At 34.0% G+C, this 17,698-nt stretch overlaps 1 protein-coding gene across 2 annotated transcripts; it reads right to left on the bottom strand.

Moving 5' to 3' along the window:
- Positions 1-12,021: 12,021 nt before the first annotated feature.
- Positions 12,022-17,679, bottom strand: LOC142533396 (flowering time control protein FCA-like). 2 transcript variants are annotated; one of them, XM_075640146.1, is made up of 12 exons: positions 17,417-17,679; positions 17,260-17,330; positions 17,091-17,169; positions 16,154-16,236; positions 15,993-16,050; positions 14,933-15,009; positions 14,437-14,503; positions 14,010-14,089; positions 13,870-13,931; positions 13,419-13,485; positions 12,448-12,615; positions 12,022-12,336 (listed from the first exon to the last, which is right to left on the bottom strand). In XM_075640146.1, the coding sequence occupies exons 1-12, from the start codon at positions 17,610-17,612 to the stop codon at positions 12,241-12,243; spliced, it is 1,104 nt and encodes a 367-aa protein (XP_075496261.1). In that variant the 5' UTR covers positions 17,613-17,679; the 3' UTR covers positions 12,022-12,240. The 2 variants fall into 2 exon arrangements, with proteins under 2 accessions (XP_075496261.1, XP_075496262.1); XM_075640147.1 differs by having other exon boundaries at positions 15,999-16,050; positions 17,417-17,678.
- Between the last annotated feature and the right edge of the window lie 19 nt (positions 17,680-17,698).

Genomic DNA, 17,698 nt, shown 5'->3' with positions numbered 1-17,698 from the left:
ACTGCAACCAACCCTAATTATATATATAGTAAATACCTTAATGCTGAAGCGAAGCGTCATCCCCAAAAACGTTGAAACGCACAAAATTTAGGTTTGACTCTTTGAATTGCATTTCAGTCCTTCAACTAGGGGTGGGTACGGTACGATATACCGTACTGAACTACGGTACCGTATATCATATCGAAAATATTGGTATGGAATTTTACCGATACCGATACCGGAAATTCGGTATACCGCACATTCGGTATACCGAATTTTCGGTATGAAAAAAATTCATACCGGTACCGTACCGACACCGAAAATTTTTTCGGTATACCGAACTTAAATTTAAAAAATAATAATAATAAAAATTATTTTCGGTATTTCGGTATATACCGAAATACCGAAAAAAAAATATTTCGTACCGATACCGATACCGAAAATTTCGGTACGATATCGAAATTTTCGGTATACCGATTTTTTCGGTAAGTTCGGTATTTTTTCGGTACGGTTTTTCGGTATTTCGGTATTTCGGTATTTTTTCCCACCCCTACCTTCAACTAATAATATATAGTAAATGTTATCCTCTAATTTACGAAGTCCCACCACACCACACCACACCACACCCTTGATGTGCCAGCTGACATTCTTTTATCATATGTATTTTTTTCTTTTCCTGATATTGTTATTTTTGTTAAGAGTAAAAATTTACGATAAAAAATAAAAATTTTAACTCACAAAATATATTAAATTATACACTTTATAAATTTTCTCTATTTAATTGTGTTTTTCTTCACAAATTGAGATACCTATTTATGAAATTTCTTTGGAATAATCTAAAAATAAATACATCATTACATATATTATCACACACTAATTTTTAATATTTACAACTCTTATTTTCAAAATTCATTATTTTCAACACTCTCCCTTTTCGGTTCCACATTGTAAGAAAATATCTCATCAATTTTTTTTATATTTTCGGTTCCATATTTTTCAAGTATTAATATAATTGATATAGATCTCACGATTCTCATCAGTTTGTGGTTCTTACATAACATTTTCATTATCATATATTTCTACCGGAATATCATTATCTATTTTGTGATCATCATGTTTCTCTATGTATTTTCTTTTTCGAGGATTTTTATCCTTGAAACCAATTGACATTCCACGCTTCAATCATTTTATGACATCACGGGTGTCTTCAATTTGTTTCTTTGGAATTTCAATTCGAATATGGGCATTTACAGCATGTATATGATTTAGTTATCTATTTTGTGTCTGCAAATGCATCTGGTACTTGATTTGCTATTCTTTGCACGTGCACAATTTGATGTACATATTTTTCACATTTTTTAGTTATTGGATCCAGATGTAACAATGATGATGTATAACATGTAACTTTCTTTTCGATATATTTCTTTTCTCCTCCTTCTTCATTAAAATGAAAATCAGCAAAACATGCTCTAAACATGTCGCATGTCTGAGGCTCAAGATATCGAATGATTGATGAGCTATCATAACCGATATAAATTCCAATCTTTCTTTGAGGTCTCATGTTTGTTCGTTGAGGGGGTGCAATAGACACATATATCATACATTTAAAAATTCTCAGATGAAAAATGTCTGGTTCTTTACCAAAGGCAAGCTGCAATATGGAGTATTTATGATATGCACTTGGTCTGATGCAAATTAATGCAGCAGCATGTAAAATTGCATGTCCCCATATAGAAACAGTGAGTTTTATTTTTATAATCATTAGTCTAGCAATCAGTTGTAGACGTTTAATCAATGATTCAGCCAATCCATTTTGTGTATACACAATAGCAACATGACGCTCAACAATGATTCTCATTGACATACAATAATCATTAAAAGTTCGAGAAGTACATTCACCAGCATTAAGTCTAATTTTCTTGATTGTATAATTAGGAAATTGATTCCGCAATTTTATTGTTTGAGCAAGTAATCTTGCAAATGCCACATTTCGAGTTGATAATAAACATACATGTGACCATCTATTGGAGACATCGATCAATACCATAAAATATCTAAATGGTCTACATGGTTGATGAATTGGCCCACAAATATAACCTTGAATATGTTCAAGAAACATAAGTGATTCAGTTTGGATTTTAGCTAGTGATGATCTTATAATAAGTTTTCTAAGAGAACATGCTTTACAATGAAACTTATTATTTTGAAAGATTTTTTGGTCTTTCAGCGGATGATTATGTGTATTTTCTATAATTTTTTGCATCATTTTTGAACCATGATATCCTAATCGATCATGCCAATTGATTAATATTGAAGAATTATCAACTACCATGTTTAATTCAATTGAACGTATATGTGTATAATGCAATTCAGTAATGAGCATTGATAGTTTTTCAACTACACATTTCTTTCCTAATTTATATGTGGTAAGACACATATTTATCATTTCTTTCATTTATTGTCTGAGTATCATACCCATTGGAATATATGTCATTAAAACTCAATAAATTTCTTTTCGATTGTGGTGAATACGAAACATCATTTATCAGAAATTTTGTACCTTAGGTAACAAAAAATGTGTTTTACCACAACCTTTAATCAAGTCTACATGACTTGATATTGTATTCACCATTGTTTTTGTTAGTTTTAGTTCCAAGAAATATCTTTTATTTCGGATAATAGTGTGCATTATACCACTATCAGGTAGGCAAACTTACATGGGATTAGTTCCTTGTTTAGCTATGTTCATAGCAGTTTTCATATTTGAATTTCAAAAAAAATATGCAACGAAAAAAAATTACTGACAATACATATATAATTTATTGAAAATTATAAGGCATATCATAACTATACAATAAAACATTAGCATATTAGCACATGAAAAATAAAATATTTTACATTTCAATTCCACCAATATATTGATCATTTTCAGAGAAATCATTCAAAAAATCTGCAGCATCAATATGAGTTGAATCACTCAAACTGTCACTGTGTTCAGTGAAGTTGGTCTCTTTTTCTTTTTCCTTTATTGATTCTTTATAGAGCTTACAAAGGTGCTCGGGGGCTCGACAAATACGAGACCATGTCCTGAAGTGCCGCATCTAAAACAAGAATTTTCAAATCGTTTTGAGTGATTTTCATTAACACTCATGTTCTCATGATGCCTTTTCAGTGGTTGGTTCGTGATGCCATTTTGATATGAGTTATAAAAGTAACTATCTCGATTGTTTTCAAAACCACGGTCTCGACCACGACCACTTCCACGTCCACGACCTCGATTTCGACCTCGCCCAAAACCTTGTGTTTGACTTTGATTTGATTTCCAGGTTTAAATTCATTTTTACTTACAACATTTACTTTTGAAAATGATGTTGATTCAGTGGGTCGGGACTAATAATTTCTAATTAGCAGCTCGTTGTTTTTTTCCGCCATAAGAAGATATGCGATAGGTTCAGAATATCTCGTAAACCCACACACTCTATATTGTTGTTGTTGTTGTTGTAATTTCAATGGATTACAATTGAATGAACTCGTCACACTTTCAAGAATATCGAGTTTGGACTAAATTGAATATGCACGATATCACAACTATCTAAGATCAAATATGATTCAATATGAAATGCGATAAACACACATCGATATAACGTGGTTCCACAATTGTCTACTCCACGGACAAGCAGCACCCGATTCAATCTTTTATCAACCACAAATCATCAAGATGGTTTATTCCAGATTACAGGACGGATCACAAGCTATACCACTTGTTTCTCACAAATAGAAAACCGAGATGGAATCTCTTGTAGAGAGTTATGAAGAACAGAAGAAGCTAAACTAAAAGAAAGGAAAATTACAAGCTTTAAAATGCATCTCAATATATGAATCCATGCACGTGGGATTATCTGTTAGCAACTCCCACAAACCGCTTCTTTCTTTCTGTTGATCCGTTAATCCGTTAACCACCCTCGTGCCACTGGACCAGCTCCACCATAAACAAGATTCCATGTGCTTGAGTCAATGCTTTGAGACAATATATCCACAATTCTCCACCTTGTCTCACGATTGATCCGAGTGCTACCTGCCATTTTTGTGTCCTTACTTTAAGGACCTTCCAACTCTTCAACATTGATTAATTCTAAGCAATGCTGAAGCTTCTCTGTTGTGATTGGTTTTGTTAACATGTCTGCTGCATTGTCATCAGTCTTTACCTTTTCTAGCTCGACTTCTCCCTTTCCAACTATTTCTCTCACAAATGCAATTTCACATCCACATGTTTAGTTCTCTCATGAAACACTTGGTTCTTTGTTAAGTGAATTGCACTTTGACTATCACATAGCAGTCTTAAATGTTGCATCCTGAACTTCCAGTTCAGCAACTAGTCCACGCAACCACAGAGCCTCTTTAACTCCTTCTGTAATGGCAATATATTCGGCCTCTGTGGTTGACAGTGCCACCACTAGTTGGAGGCTTTCTTTCCAGCTGATTGCTGTCCCGAACATTGTAAAAACATATCCGGTTGTAGACTTCCTGGTGTCAATGCACCCTGCATAATCGGAATCCACAAAACCACTCAACGTTTCTGTTATTTCATTTACTCCACCATAGGCCAAACTATACTTCATTGTACCCATGAGGTATCTCATCGCCCATTTGAGGGCTTCCCAATGCATTTTCCCTGGATTGGCCATGAATATGCTCACCATACTTACAGCATATGCTAAATCAGGCCTTGTACATATCATTGCATACATTACTGATCATACAGCACTTGCATAAGGCACCTCTTTCATGTAGTTCCTTTCTTCACTTGTTTCTGGTTTCTGTGATGTTGTGAGTTTGAAGTGTTGTGCTAAGTGTGTTAGCACACATTTTGCGTCTAACATTCTGAAATTACTCAATACTTTCTCAATATATGATCGTTGGGACAAGTAAATCAATCTACTCTCCCTGTCCCTCCTTATTTTCATACCAAGCATCATCCTTGCTAGACCAAGGTCCTTCATGTCAAACTCTGTTTTAAACTGAGTTTTGAGCTTGATAATTTCTTCTCTCCTTTTGCAGGCTATCAATATATAATCCACGTATAACATTAGATATATCATCTCGCCTGTTTCACCGTGTTTGAAATACACACATTGATCATATTTGCTTCTTCTGAAATCAGCTTTCAACATGAAGTCATCAAACTTTCTATTTCATTGCCTTGGAGACTGTTTTAACCCATACAATGATTTCTTGAGTTTACACACTTTGTCCTCACTTCCTGCCACAGCAAAGCCTTCGGGTTGAAGCATGTAAATGTCTTCTTCTAGCTCTCCATGTAGGAAAGCTGTCCTAACATCCATTTGTTCCAATTCCATGTCCCATCTTGCTGTAATGGCCAATAGGATTCGAATTGATCTGTGTTTTACTACTGGAGAGAATACTTCATGAAAATCAATTCCTTCTCTATGTGTGACACCTTTGGCTACTAGTCTTGTCTTTAGCCTTGGTGGTTCAACTCCAGGTATACCATCCTTCCTTTTGAACACCCATTTTGATGCAACCAGCTTCTGTCCATGTGGTTTTTCCACTAAAATCCAGGTCTCATTGACTTGAAGTGACTTAACCTCTTCTTTCATAGCTTTTAACCATTCGTTCTTATTCTTACATCACATAGCTTCCTTGTAAGATTGTGGTTCTTCAATATCCAGACCTTGAGCTGTAATTAAAGCATATGAGATCATATCAGCATAGTCGTACCTTTCTGGTGGTTTGCTTGTTCTTTTCTCCCTATTTCTCACCAAATTATACCCTTCTTCTTCTATCTGCTAGGCTTCTTGTTCTATAACTAGTGAATTTTGATCAGCCTTACCAGTCACCCCTTCAATATCCAGCCTCATTCCCATACTTACTGGTTCAGCATCTAGAGTAGGTACATCTACTGTTTGGTTACTGATATTTGACATATCTCCTTTGTTGAACACAACATCCCTACTTATAATCATCCTTTTAAATCCGTTTTCCAAGCACCAAAGTTTATATTCTTTGACTCCATTTGGGTATCCAATGAATATGCATTTTAAAGCTCTTGGTGCAAGCTTATCTTGTCTCAAATGTGCACATGCAATACATCCAAAGATTATCAAGTGCTTGTAGGTTGCTGGTTTACCTGTCCATAGCTCCTGAGGTGTCTTAAGTCCTATGGCAGAGGAAGGGCATCTATTGATGAGATAACACGTTGTACATGCAGCTTCTGCCCAGAATGTCTTTGGTAGGTTAGCTGTTACCAGCATGCACCTTACCCTTTCGAGTATGGTTCTATTCATTCTTTCCGGAAGGCCATTCTGCTGTGGGGTACTTCTCAATGTCTTGTGTCTCATGATTCCTTCTTTTGCACAAAACATGTTGAACTCATCAGACAAGAATTCAAGTCCATTATCTGTACTAAGACATTTCACCTTCCTTCATGTCTGATTTTTTACCAGTACTTTCCATTCCTTGAATGATTTGAAGGCTTCATCTTTACCTTTCAGAATATATATCCATACTTTTCTGGAATAATCATCTATGATGCTCATGAAATACTTAGCTCCACCTAGTGAAGCTGTTCTTGAAGGTCCCTAGAGATCCGAATAGATGTATTCTAAGGTAGCTTTGGTTCTGTAACTGGATGTATTGAACTTGACTCTACAAGATTTTCCATACACACATTCCTCACAGAATCCCAGACTTTCTATTTTATCCTCACCAAAGGCTCCTTGTTTGCACAGTTCCAATAATCCATGTTCACTTACATTGCCTAATCTTTTATGCCACATCTGAGTTTTATTGTTTTCACCATTTGCTACTACAGCTGTTGAACCAATGATTGTGCTTCCAATGAATGATTATAGCCCATTGTTTCTGATTCCTTTCATCATTACTAGGGCACCTTTAGAAACCTTTAGGACTCCATTTTCTGCTTTGAACATGTATCCGATTTTGTCCAGTGTTCCAAGAGATATTAAGTTTCTCTTTAATTCTGGAACGTATCTTACCTCTTGTAGTACTCTCTCAGTTCCATCATACATCTTGATTCGTACAGATCCAATTCCAAGTACCTTGCATGCTTTATTATTTCCAAGGAGTACTGAACCTTATTCTATTTGGTTTAATATTTCAAACCAATCTCGATTGGGTGTCATATGGTATGAGCACCCTGAATCTAATATCCAATCCTTAGATGGGTCCTTATCAGTCACTGTTAGTACCTCAGATAATTCATATCCATCCTGAACAATGGCTGCATCCCCTGATTCAGTTGTTTTTCCATGGAATCTCTTCTTTCTTTCAGGGCATTCAATCTTGAAATGACCTTCTTTATGACAGAAGAAGCATCTCCTTCTTGACTTGGATCTTGTCTTGAACCTATTTTTACTGAATTCACTCCTCTCTGGTCTTCCACGGACCATCAGTCCTTCACCTGACTCTTCTTCTTTGATCTCAGATTCTTCTTTAGCTCTTTAGAGACCAGTGCCGTTTGCACTTCCTCCAGGGACAAGGATTCTCTGCCAAAGATCAGTGTATCTGCAATATTCTCATATTCTTTGGGAAGAGATCTCAACAGCAACAAACCTTGATCTTCGTCTTCAACTTTATCTCGATATTTTCGAGATCAAGAATGACTTTATTAAAGTCATCAATATGATCCTCCAAGGTCTTCCCATGCAGCATCTTGAATGTGTAGAGCCTTTGCTTCAGGTAGAGTCGATTTGCCAACGATTTTGTCATGTAGATATGTTCAAGTTTCGTCCAGATTGCAGCTGCCGATTTTTCCTTAGAGACTTCCCTTAGAACTTTGTCTCCAAGATTCAAGATCAATGCACTATGTACTTTATTCAAAATATCTTTCCTTTCTTTATCGGTTAAAGAAGAAGATAGTGCCTTCTCTCCCAAAAGAGCCTCATCAAGACCTTGATGAACCAGTAGTGCATGCATCTTGAGACGCCACAAACCAAAGTCATTTTTTCCGGTGAATTTCTCGACTTCATACCTTGCAGCCGCCATGCTCCTTCAGAACCTAGAGCTCTGATACCACTTGTTGTAATTTCAATGGATTACAATTGAATGAACTCGTCACACTTTCAAGAATATCGAGTTTGGATTAAATTGAATATGCACGATATCACAACTATCTAAGATCAAATATGATTCAATATGAAATGCGATAAACACACATCGATATAACGTGGTTCGACAATTGTCTACACCACGGACAAGCAGCACCCGATTCAATCTTTTATTAACCACAAATCATCAAGATGGTTTATTCCAGATTACAGGACAGATCACAAGCTATACCACTTGTTTCTCGCAAATAGAAAAACGAGAGGGAATCTCTTGTAGAGAGTTATGAAGAATAGAAGAAGCTAAATTAAAAGAAAGGAAAATTACAAGCTTTAAAATGCATCTCAATATATGAGTCCATGCACGTGGGATTATCTGTTAGCAACTCCCACCAACCGCTTCTTTCTTTCTATTGATCCGTTAATCCGTTAACCACCCTCGTGCCACTGGACCAGCTCCACCATAAACAAGATTCCATGTGCTTGAGTCAATGCTTTGAGACAATATATCCACAGTTGTAGAGTTATATTTGATGCGTGAATAGTGAAAAATATTTTTTCGAACATTTTCGATTTCGTAACCTCATGTCTACAAAATTTTATTTGCGAGATTATTCGATACATTGCCCAGTTGTAATCACTGATTTTCTTAAAAACTTGAAATTTAACATATTTCATTCATCACGGGCGGTCGAAAGTATAATTTCCCTTATATGTACAAAAATTTCCTTTAATCCTTTCTATAAAGCCATTGTATTTTTTTAAATGAAATATTCACATTTTAATCATTCATCAAGATACCGACGCAAAAATATAACAGCTTTTGCTTTTTCTTATGATGATGAGATATCATTTTATTTAATAATCTCATTTGGACCCAATTAACTCAATATGTCGTGATTATAATAACCAAAATAATTATGCAAAATAATCTTGAAAGAATCATCATCTTCTTCTTCGAAAATTTTGATGAAGAAAATTTTTAGGGTGGAAGAGTAAATTTGGAGTAATTGAATGTTTTTATAAAAACATATTTATAGTGTAAAAACTAGCCGTTTATGACCGTTACAAAATCTTAAAAAAATATATGTATATATAAATTTTATGGTAATAATATGATGTATATAATGTTAATCATGTTTAAATAATTATGTATATCACATCACATTATTATAACGAAGTGTCAGAGACTCCTTTTATATAATAATGTGACATTATACAAATATATTTATATATATATATATATATATATATATATAATTATTATATAACACAAGAAAAATATATAAACAGTGAAATAATCACGTCACGTTATTATAATGATGTGTCATTGACTTATTTTATTTAATAACATGATATTATTCAAATATATATATACAATAAATAAACAATAACATAATAAAAATATATAAGCAGTGTAATAATATAATCACACACGTTATTATAATGAGGTGTCATTGACTGCTTTTATATAATAACATGATATTATATATTAAATATATACACAATAAAAATAAATAAACAGCAAAATAAATAATCTTACTTTTGAATATTTTTACATTTTTCTTGTGTTTTGGAGCTTTGGAAAATATAAAGATCCTTCTAATATCGTGCTGATAATGCGTTAAAAATAAAAACTTTATGATAAAAAATAAAAATATCAAACTCACAAAATATATTAAACTACACACTTTATAAAATTTTCTCCACTCAATTGTGTTTTTCTTCACAAATTGAAAGACTTATTTATAGAAATTTTTTGAAAATAATCTAAAAATAAATACATCATTACATACATCATCACACACTAATTTTCAATATTTACAAACTCTTATTTTTGTTTTAAAAAAAATAATTTCAACTCTTATTTTTAACAATTTCTTTTTTTTTTTTACCATTTAAAACCTTAATTTTCGTTAAACATATCTATCAGCTAAAATTATGATGAAATTGGGAATACTCGATAAAAAATGTAGATAGGAGCAAATAAATGTATCCATACATATAAATGTTGTGGTCCTAAAACGTATTATGAAGAATATTCCAATTTTATCACAACTTGTAACTTTTGGTTGCCACCGCCATCATTTGGATCAAAATATGCTGCCGAGAAATGGACACGAATGACGGGTTTTTTTTAAAAAATAATATATTTTTAAAACTTATTTATTAAAATATAACAGATTCTAAAACATTATGAAAATATGACAATCCGGAGTTTGAAGTTCCGGATTTATTGTCCCGGTCAGAATCCGGGACAAACTGACACGGATTCTAAGAATCCGATTTTAATTTTTTTTTAAAAAAGGAAATCGGCGACGGTTTAAAAAACCGTCGCGGATGTTTAACCAAAACCGTCGCTATCCGCGACGGTTTTTTAAACCGTCGCTATTTGCGACGGTTTAACCAAAAACCGTCGCTACGGCACGGATTTTCTACGATTCTAACCAGAACGCGTCACATATTCATTTGCATGCGTGACACAATTTCATGCCTATAAATTGCACCGAGTATTTGGCGAATTCATCCCATCCTTCAGCTCAACTTTTCGGTTTCGGCGTTCTTCTTGAGCAGTTTTTTTTTTCTTCGGTCCGTGTCTTTTTTTTTTGTTATAAAAATTCAGTGATTCTCTTTCCCTTATAAATTGTGTCGATCGTGTGCTTAACGGAATTCTTAATTTGATTTGATAGTTTTCTGTCGCATAACAGAATTTGAGGGAATTGCGCCGAGTCTCAGTAATTCGAAATTTGATTTTTGAGAATTGTGTTGAGTATGATAATTTGGGAGAATTGCGCCGAGTCTAATTCGAATCTCTGTTTTTTCTTTCTATATTGAATTGTTTTTTGTATATTATTTCTGATAATGTTTGTAATATGAATAACTACAAATATTTTGATTATACTAATACTCCAAATATTAATCTCAATATAAACGATTAGTTAAATAATTAATATCATAATATATTTATATTCTATGTTGAATTAAAAATTTGTTTAAACACGGATGCAAAAATTAGTACACAATTAATACTATTATTATCTAAATTTAATTACTATAAATAAATATATTTAAATTAATGTCATTAGTATAAATAATGTAATTGTTTAAATTTACCGTAACTTAACAATGAAATGTTTAAAAAATGTTAAAAAAATTGTAAATTCTTTTCTAGCTATAAATAATTATTTTCATATTTTAAGAGGAACATGAAAATCTTAATTTGTTTAATTCCAACAATGTTAAAAAAAGTTACCGCAACTTCTAAATCCCAAAACAATTAAGATTCCCAAACAATAATAAATTCTTTGATTCAATAGTATGAAATATTGTTTGGGAAATAACGTTATTTTATTATTGTTTAGGAAAGAACATTTCTTAATTTTTTTTAAAATTTTGGGAATTAACGACGGTTTTTGGTTGAACCGTCGCAAATAGCAACGGTTAAAAAAAGTTACCGCAACTTCTAAATCCCAAAACAATTAAGATTCCCAAACAATAATAAATTTTTTGATTCAATAGTATGAAATATTGTTTGGGAAATAAAGTTATTTTATTATTGTTTAGGAAAGAACATTTCTTAAATTTTTTTTTAAATTTTGAAAATTAGCGACGTTTGCCGCGACGTTTTAATAAACCGTCGCGGATAGCGACCGTTTTGGTTAAACTGTCGCCGATTTCTTTTTTTAAAAAAAAAATTAAAAAAAGATTCTGTTTGTCCCGGATTCTGATCAGGACAGTGAATCTGGAACTTAAAACTCCGGATTGTCATATTTTCATAATGTTTTAGAATTTGTTATATTTTAATAAATAAGTTTTAAAAATATATTATTTTTAAAAAAAACCCGACGAATGACATCCAAGGCTGCAAGCCACTAGTCAGATATTAAAAAAAAACATTTTTTGTGAAATAAAAACATATAACTTCTGAGCCTGTATTTTACGTTCTCTTTAAAAAAAATTACTAAAATCTCAAATATTGAAATTTCTTCTTTCTTATTAAAAAAAAAAAACGAACATATAAAATATATTAACTGGTGTATCAAAACAGATACAAGACTTCTTCACAGGAAAGGGGGCAATACATGATTTTTGTTCGCAAGCAACAACCAGTCTCAACAACCAGTCTCAACAATTCCATCCACATATCACAAGCTGTGTCGAGAAATTGTGTGCTCTGCTACACCAATTGAGCTTCGTGCATCTCCGGTAGTTCCTGCTGTTCCTTGTTGTCAATTTCTTGTTCATAAAGTTCATACTCCTCAGGCATCTCCCACTGTTTGTCATATTATTATCCATCCACCATAAATGTCCAACTTATAAATCTAGTCCAACTCTAATTCCAATGAATATACAAACATAGAAAGAAAAATAAAGGAATCCTTACTCTGCTTTCACATGTCACGCAATTATAGTAGTACAATTCTCCATCGGGAGAGATGTGCTCGCTCCACTCGCATTCTATAGGGTGTGGGTGTTCCACCATGGCAATCGCTGCCGATGCACTACTGGTGCTCGGCGGTGTCGTCGTCGTCTTGCATCCTCCATATGAAGACTGCGAATATATCCAACTGGTGTTACTAACCAAGGAAGAACACAACACCAGCAGAATAATGAGACAACAATTCGAGGGTACCCAACAAATATCGCTTTGTTATAAGGATGCACTACTATATATGGCTCTCAAAATTGGAATCAATTGATAATTACTGCAATCAATACCATCATTTAAATATTAAAATTAAATATATTGAAGGAAGTTGCCATATAATCAGAGGGTGACATTCAGATACTCAGGAACGTAGCAAGTTATTAAACAGTAAAAATAGGATACTGAAATAGGCCGATGGCCAACAATATGAAGATGTAACCTTGGGCATCACTGCTATTTCTCTGCATGTCTAGTAAATTTAACACGAGCTATTATAAAGTGCGATGTGTAGTCTAAAGCCTAGCATGGATTATAATAATCCAAGAATGTAACAAAACCAACGTTAACTGGAGAAAAGGGCATGTCAGCAAAAACTTTTCACCCAGCCAGAAAGTGGGCTAGAACTAAAAGGAGGGGACATCTGGAATCTGGATAAGCAGAAGCACACAAAGCCCAAGATATTCAGACAAGACATTGTTATCACACAGCAAAGGTGCCCCAGCAACTAATCGGAACTTGCAAACTATGTTGTACAACTCCAAAGCTTTATAATGTTTCAGGGAAGTCTTCTTACGGCTGCTAAAGTTCTAGGGAAAAAGTGCTAGATGAAAATTGAAGCTTATCAAACAAATGACACCACCACCAAATTTCAAGTTGTAAGATATGGTGAAACGGGCAATGAAACAAAGGTGGCCAAGGTTACTCACCTTGCTCCGTTGCGTTTCATTTGGCATCATATTCCCGCTAGAGGGGTAGTTCGGATATGAAGTGGGCCTGGAGGAAAATCAAATCAAGACATGGTGTTGATGAACAATATAGAAACTGACAAAAAGTCACCCATGCAGACCAAGACGAAGGACACAACTGATTTATGGTCAAGGACCGAACACAAATAATGGTTCCTTAAGCAAACACACAAAACACGAATATAAATGGAAAAAACTTTGAAAGAAATCATTGTTTCCACTAAAATGCTCGATTTGATCAGAAGAACCAAAGCTGTTTCAGGAATATTCCGTAAGCAACGGCATGCGCATGCGGCTAGACAATCTCTTCTAATCATGAAACTTTGCCAAAGAAACAGTTCAAACCATACAACATTTGCAGGTATCGATTAAACAAAATACAAATAGAAAATATTCTCTTATAACATGATACCTAGAATCTACCCTTGGCTTCTTGGGATCTGCAAATCGAACAACCAATGGTTGATCACACCCCTGAATCAAAACGAGCATCTTAGGTAAATTAATTTTAAGGTGAGATAGGAAAATACACAAATAAGCATAAAAGCTTACTCTCATCACATATGATCCATGTAAAGCCTCAATTGCTGCAATTGCCATATCTCGACAAGAATATTGGATGAATGCACATCCTTGAACACCATACAAAGTATTGAGGAAAAACGTGAATCATCCAATTACATACAAGGGTTTTGCAAAACATTCAAGAGGCAAGTAAGAACATGTGAAAAGGTAGGGGGACAAAATAATTTATAATCTATTGATAAAATATTTGTGGATGAAAACAATGGACTTGATGAATTGATTTTAAATAATAGATTTCAAATGACTAGTTTTTCAAGTCAATGGATTCGAAAACTATCCAAATGATTTAATGACTAAAGATTTGAAATTCAAAATCCACCAAATCTTTCCAATCCAAACACCCCCAAAATAACTTAGCTGTGGAAGAGACCAAGAGAAATCACAAAGTACACACCGCGGTTTTGCTTGAATTCATCCCGGATAATATAAATATCTTCAATAATACCAAATGGAGAAAATATCTGGCAATAGAAGCATTCATTCACTCAGAATATGAAGAGGAAAAAATCATTTGCTAAAATTCTCTCTTTATTGCAATTGGTACAAACAGCTTAGTTTTCATGAACACAGTAACGTTATAGAATTTGAAAATGCAGAATGCCAATTGCACGTCATGGTAAAAAAAGTGCCTGTCCATAGTCCGCAAAAGTGAATAAAAAAGAAATTTAAAGTTGCCACATGATATGTTCAAGTTCAAAAACAAGTGATGCAAAACGGAGTTCTTATAGAGCAACATCACAAGGAACAACATGTTTTATTGATGGTAGCAAAAGGTACAAAGTAAAAATGTAAGTGAATTCAAATGCATTACAACGGAGACAAGCTAACAGATACCATAGAAGACTGGAGAGATAACACCTATCACTGACAAACTTTAACAAGGTACATACTTCTTCAATTTCCCATTTCTGAGCCTGTTTGTTCAAGTAGTTGACATACAACTTAAGGACATGCGCAGAAAAGTTGCCTACAAATGAAAGAGACATCAGATCAGAAAGAATCTATGCAAAAAATGTAGTCTAGGGGTAAATTTCTATCTTAGTCAAAAGCAAACAATTGTAAATAATCTAGGCATGAGAAAACAAACAAAATGCACTAGAGAAATTTCGATTTATAACATGATGAGCAGGAAACTTAAACTGTTCATAAAGTACACTGTTTATAAAGGGTTTGGTGATAAAATCCTAAAATGTGAAGAAGACACATATTCTCATTCTAATTGGATATGTGACTAAAAATGACATTTAATAAATTAACTTGCTAAATTTTAATGACATTCAGTGTAATGGTAAAATAGAACATCACTAGGCCAATGTCAGACAGACGCGGGTGACCCCCACCTCTGTTACAGTAACATTCAACGTGATTTGTAAGAAAACATATTAACAAAATTTATGAATAACAAATGAACAACAATGAGGTGGATCATATAAACGGACATTAAATATACCCCATATGTGAACAAATAATCTATTAGGATTAAGTTAAAGCAGCTAAGGAAGAGTCGGTGATAAATTGAAACAAAAAAGAACTAAAATTTGTAAGGACTAAAACACTGCAGTACTCATCACACAGTTCTATAGTCCCTGAAGCCATCAGGGTTTATAGTTATTGCAGGTAAAACTAACACAGCCCACAATTTCAGCATGATTCTATGGACGACAACAATTTCGATAAGAGTTAGACTATAAGCACATGACAAAATTCGAGAAAAATATCTCCACTCTATGTTCAAACCTCTAGCATTGTACCAGATAATCGTAGCATTAAGGTGAGTGAATGGGAAACGACTTACAGATTTTCCTAATAAATAAAATTTCTAAACAAATATCTTGAGGAAGTAAGGTGTAGGGACTTGTAGTAGCTTAAATCCTTGAGTAACATAGAGAGAGAGAGAGAGAAATTGGAAGAAATCCAAAATAAACAAAATAGTGATTGAAGCTAGAATACAAGCACCAATGCGATCTCGTTCACCATCTGCATATTTAACTGTTATAGGAGTCATCCCCTGGAAGAAAATGAGATAATAATCATATCAGACGATACAAGACTGAAAATTGCATTTAAGAAAATACACTCTTCATAGATCTCAGCAATATTTGATAACTAACCCTGCCGAAAGTAAATTGACCGTGTAAAGCCCAAATAGCTTGCTCAGCCTGCTCTATTGTTGCATACTTCACAAAGCAGCATTCTAGAACGAGCAACAAAAATCAAGAATTTTTTTTATCTTCTATATTGAAATCAGAATAAGAATCGAGCTTCCAGGAATAGCAACATCTGGAAAGGTGAACATAATCAATTGAGCAAAAACAGCAATGAAAGTCGATCACATAATCTGCGTAACATGCAGTTTTATGGTCTTTTTTTATAAGAAAATTCTTAAAACAAAGGAAGACCAAATGCATGCCATTTTAAATTGAATCTTGGAGCAATGATACACGCCCCATAAGCATAGTTAATACTAAAGGTACAAGACTCACAAACAAACATAGGTGCCTTGGAGAGTGGACATTAATTACAATGTTCTAAATTCTAGATGTCCAAACATTTATGTCGCTAGCATCCAATATGAACTTCAAAAAATTATACGATGGCAATAAAACAACTGCCATTAGTATATAAGCAGGCATATGCTTCACCGAAGAACTGTGACTCAGCCTGTGCCTAGGTTTCAGTATTGCACCTCAGGTTTGCACCACACCTTAACCTAGGTACACCGAGGTTTCTAATATTTATGTCTCCAAACTTGGAGAAATCTAGCAAAACCACTACTAACTCATATTCCAACCCCTTAACATAGAGCAATAGGGCAATTAATTCATAATATCAAGAACTGAGGCTATTATTACAAGGACGATACCAATCAAAACCGACTATAATCACATCCAAAAAAAAACCACGCCAAAATTGCAGCAAAAATACGACATTTAACTAGGATTCATGATAGTTTCAACTATAAGCAATGTGAGTTTCAAATCACATATAAATCTTCAAAATAAAAGTTGGCGCAAAACAATATCATTTAAGGGTACCGTTACTTCATACCCTGCTGTAAACCGGTCACCTTATCCTTGAGAAGAACAATCTCAACGATATGTCCATGTTCACCGAAAACGGCGTCAATCTGAAGTTAAAAGACACAAAAAGTACTCTTGAATTTGGCATTCACATTCCTCGTGTAGTGCAGCGTAATTCAGTTAGTTTAGCCACGTACTTCTTGTTCAGTTGTTGTTCTCGGAATTCCCGACACATATAGCTTCACGAAACCGCCGTAATCAACACCATCTGTCGAAAATTTCGCTGTGAGAAATCGTGACCAGACTGGATAAATATTAATCAGAAAAAAAAAAATTTTGAAAACACGCGATTACTGATGCGAGAAAATTGTCTCTTTTGACACGATTGAGGCGGAACGTGACTGAAACTGGTGTTAGTGTGGCAGCCAGGTAACTGATTCTGCTCGCCTTTGAAAGTTTGCTCGTGGGGGAGTTGATGCAGCTGACCAGCGTCTGAAGTAAACGGCGGCGGCGGAGTGAAGTTATCGACGCGGCGTTGGAGTTCATCCATGGCACCACTTTTTTTTCTTTTCTTTTCTTTTAATAAAAACAGATGTTAATTTACTGGGGTGTCTATATTCGTCAACCAAAAGTAAT

The sequence above is a fragment of the Primulina tabacum genome, chromosome 18 (assembly GCF_025594145.1).
Source record: "Primulina tabacum isolate GXHZ01 chromosome 18, ASM2559414v2, whole genome shotgun sequence".
Lineage (NCBI taxonomy): Eukaryota > Viridiplantae > Streptophyta > Magnoliopsida > Lamiales > Gesneriaceae > Primulina > Primulina tabacum.
Note: the sequence above shows the minus strand (reverse complement) of the source record. Positions and strands in the feature narration are given on the sequence as shown.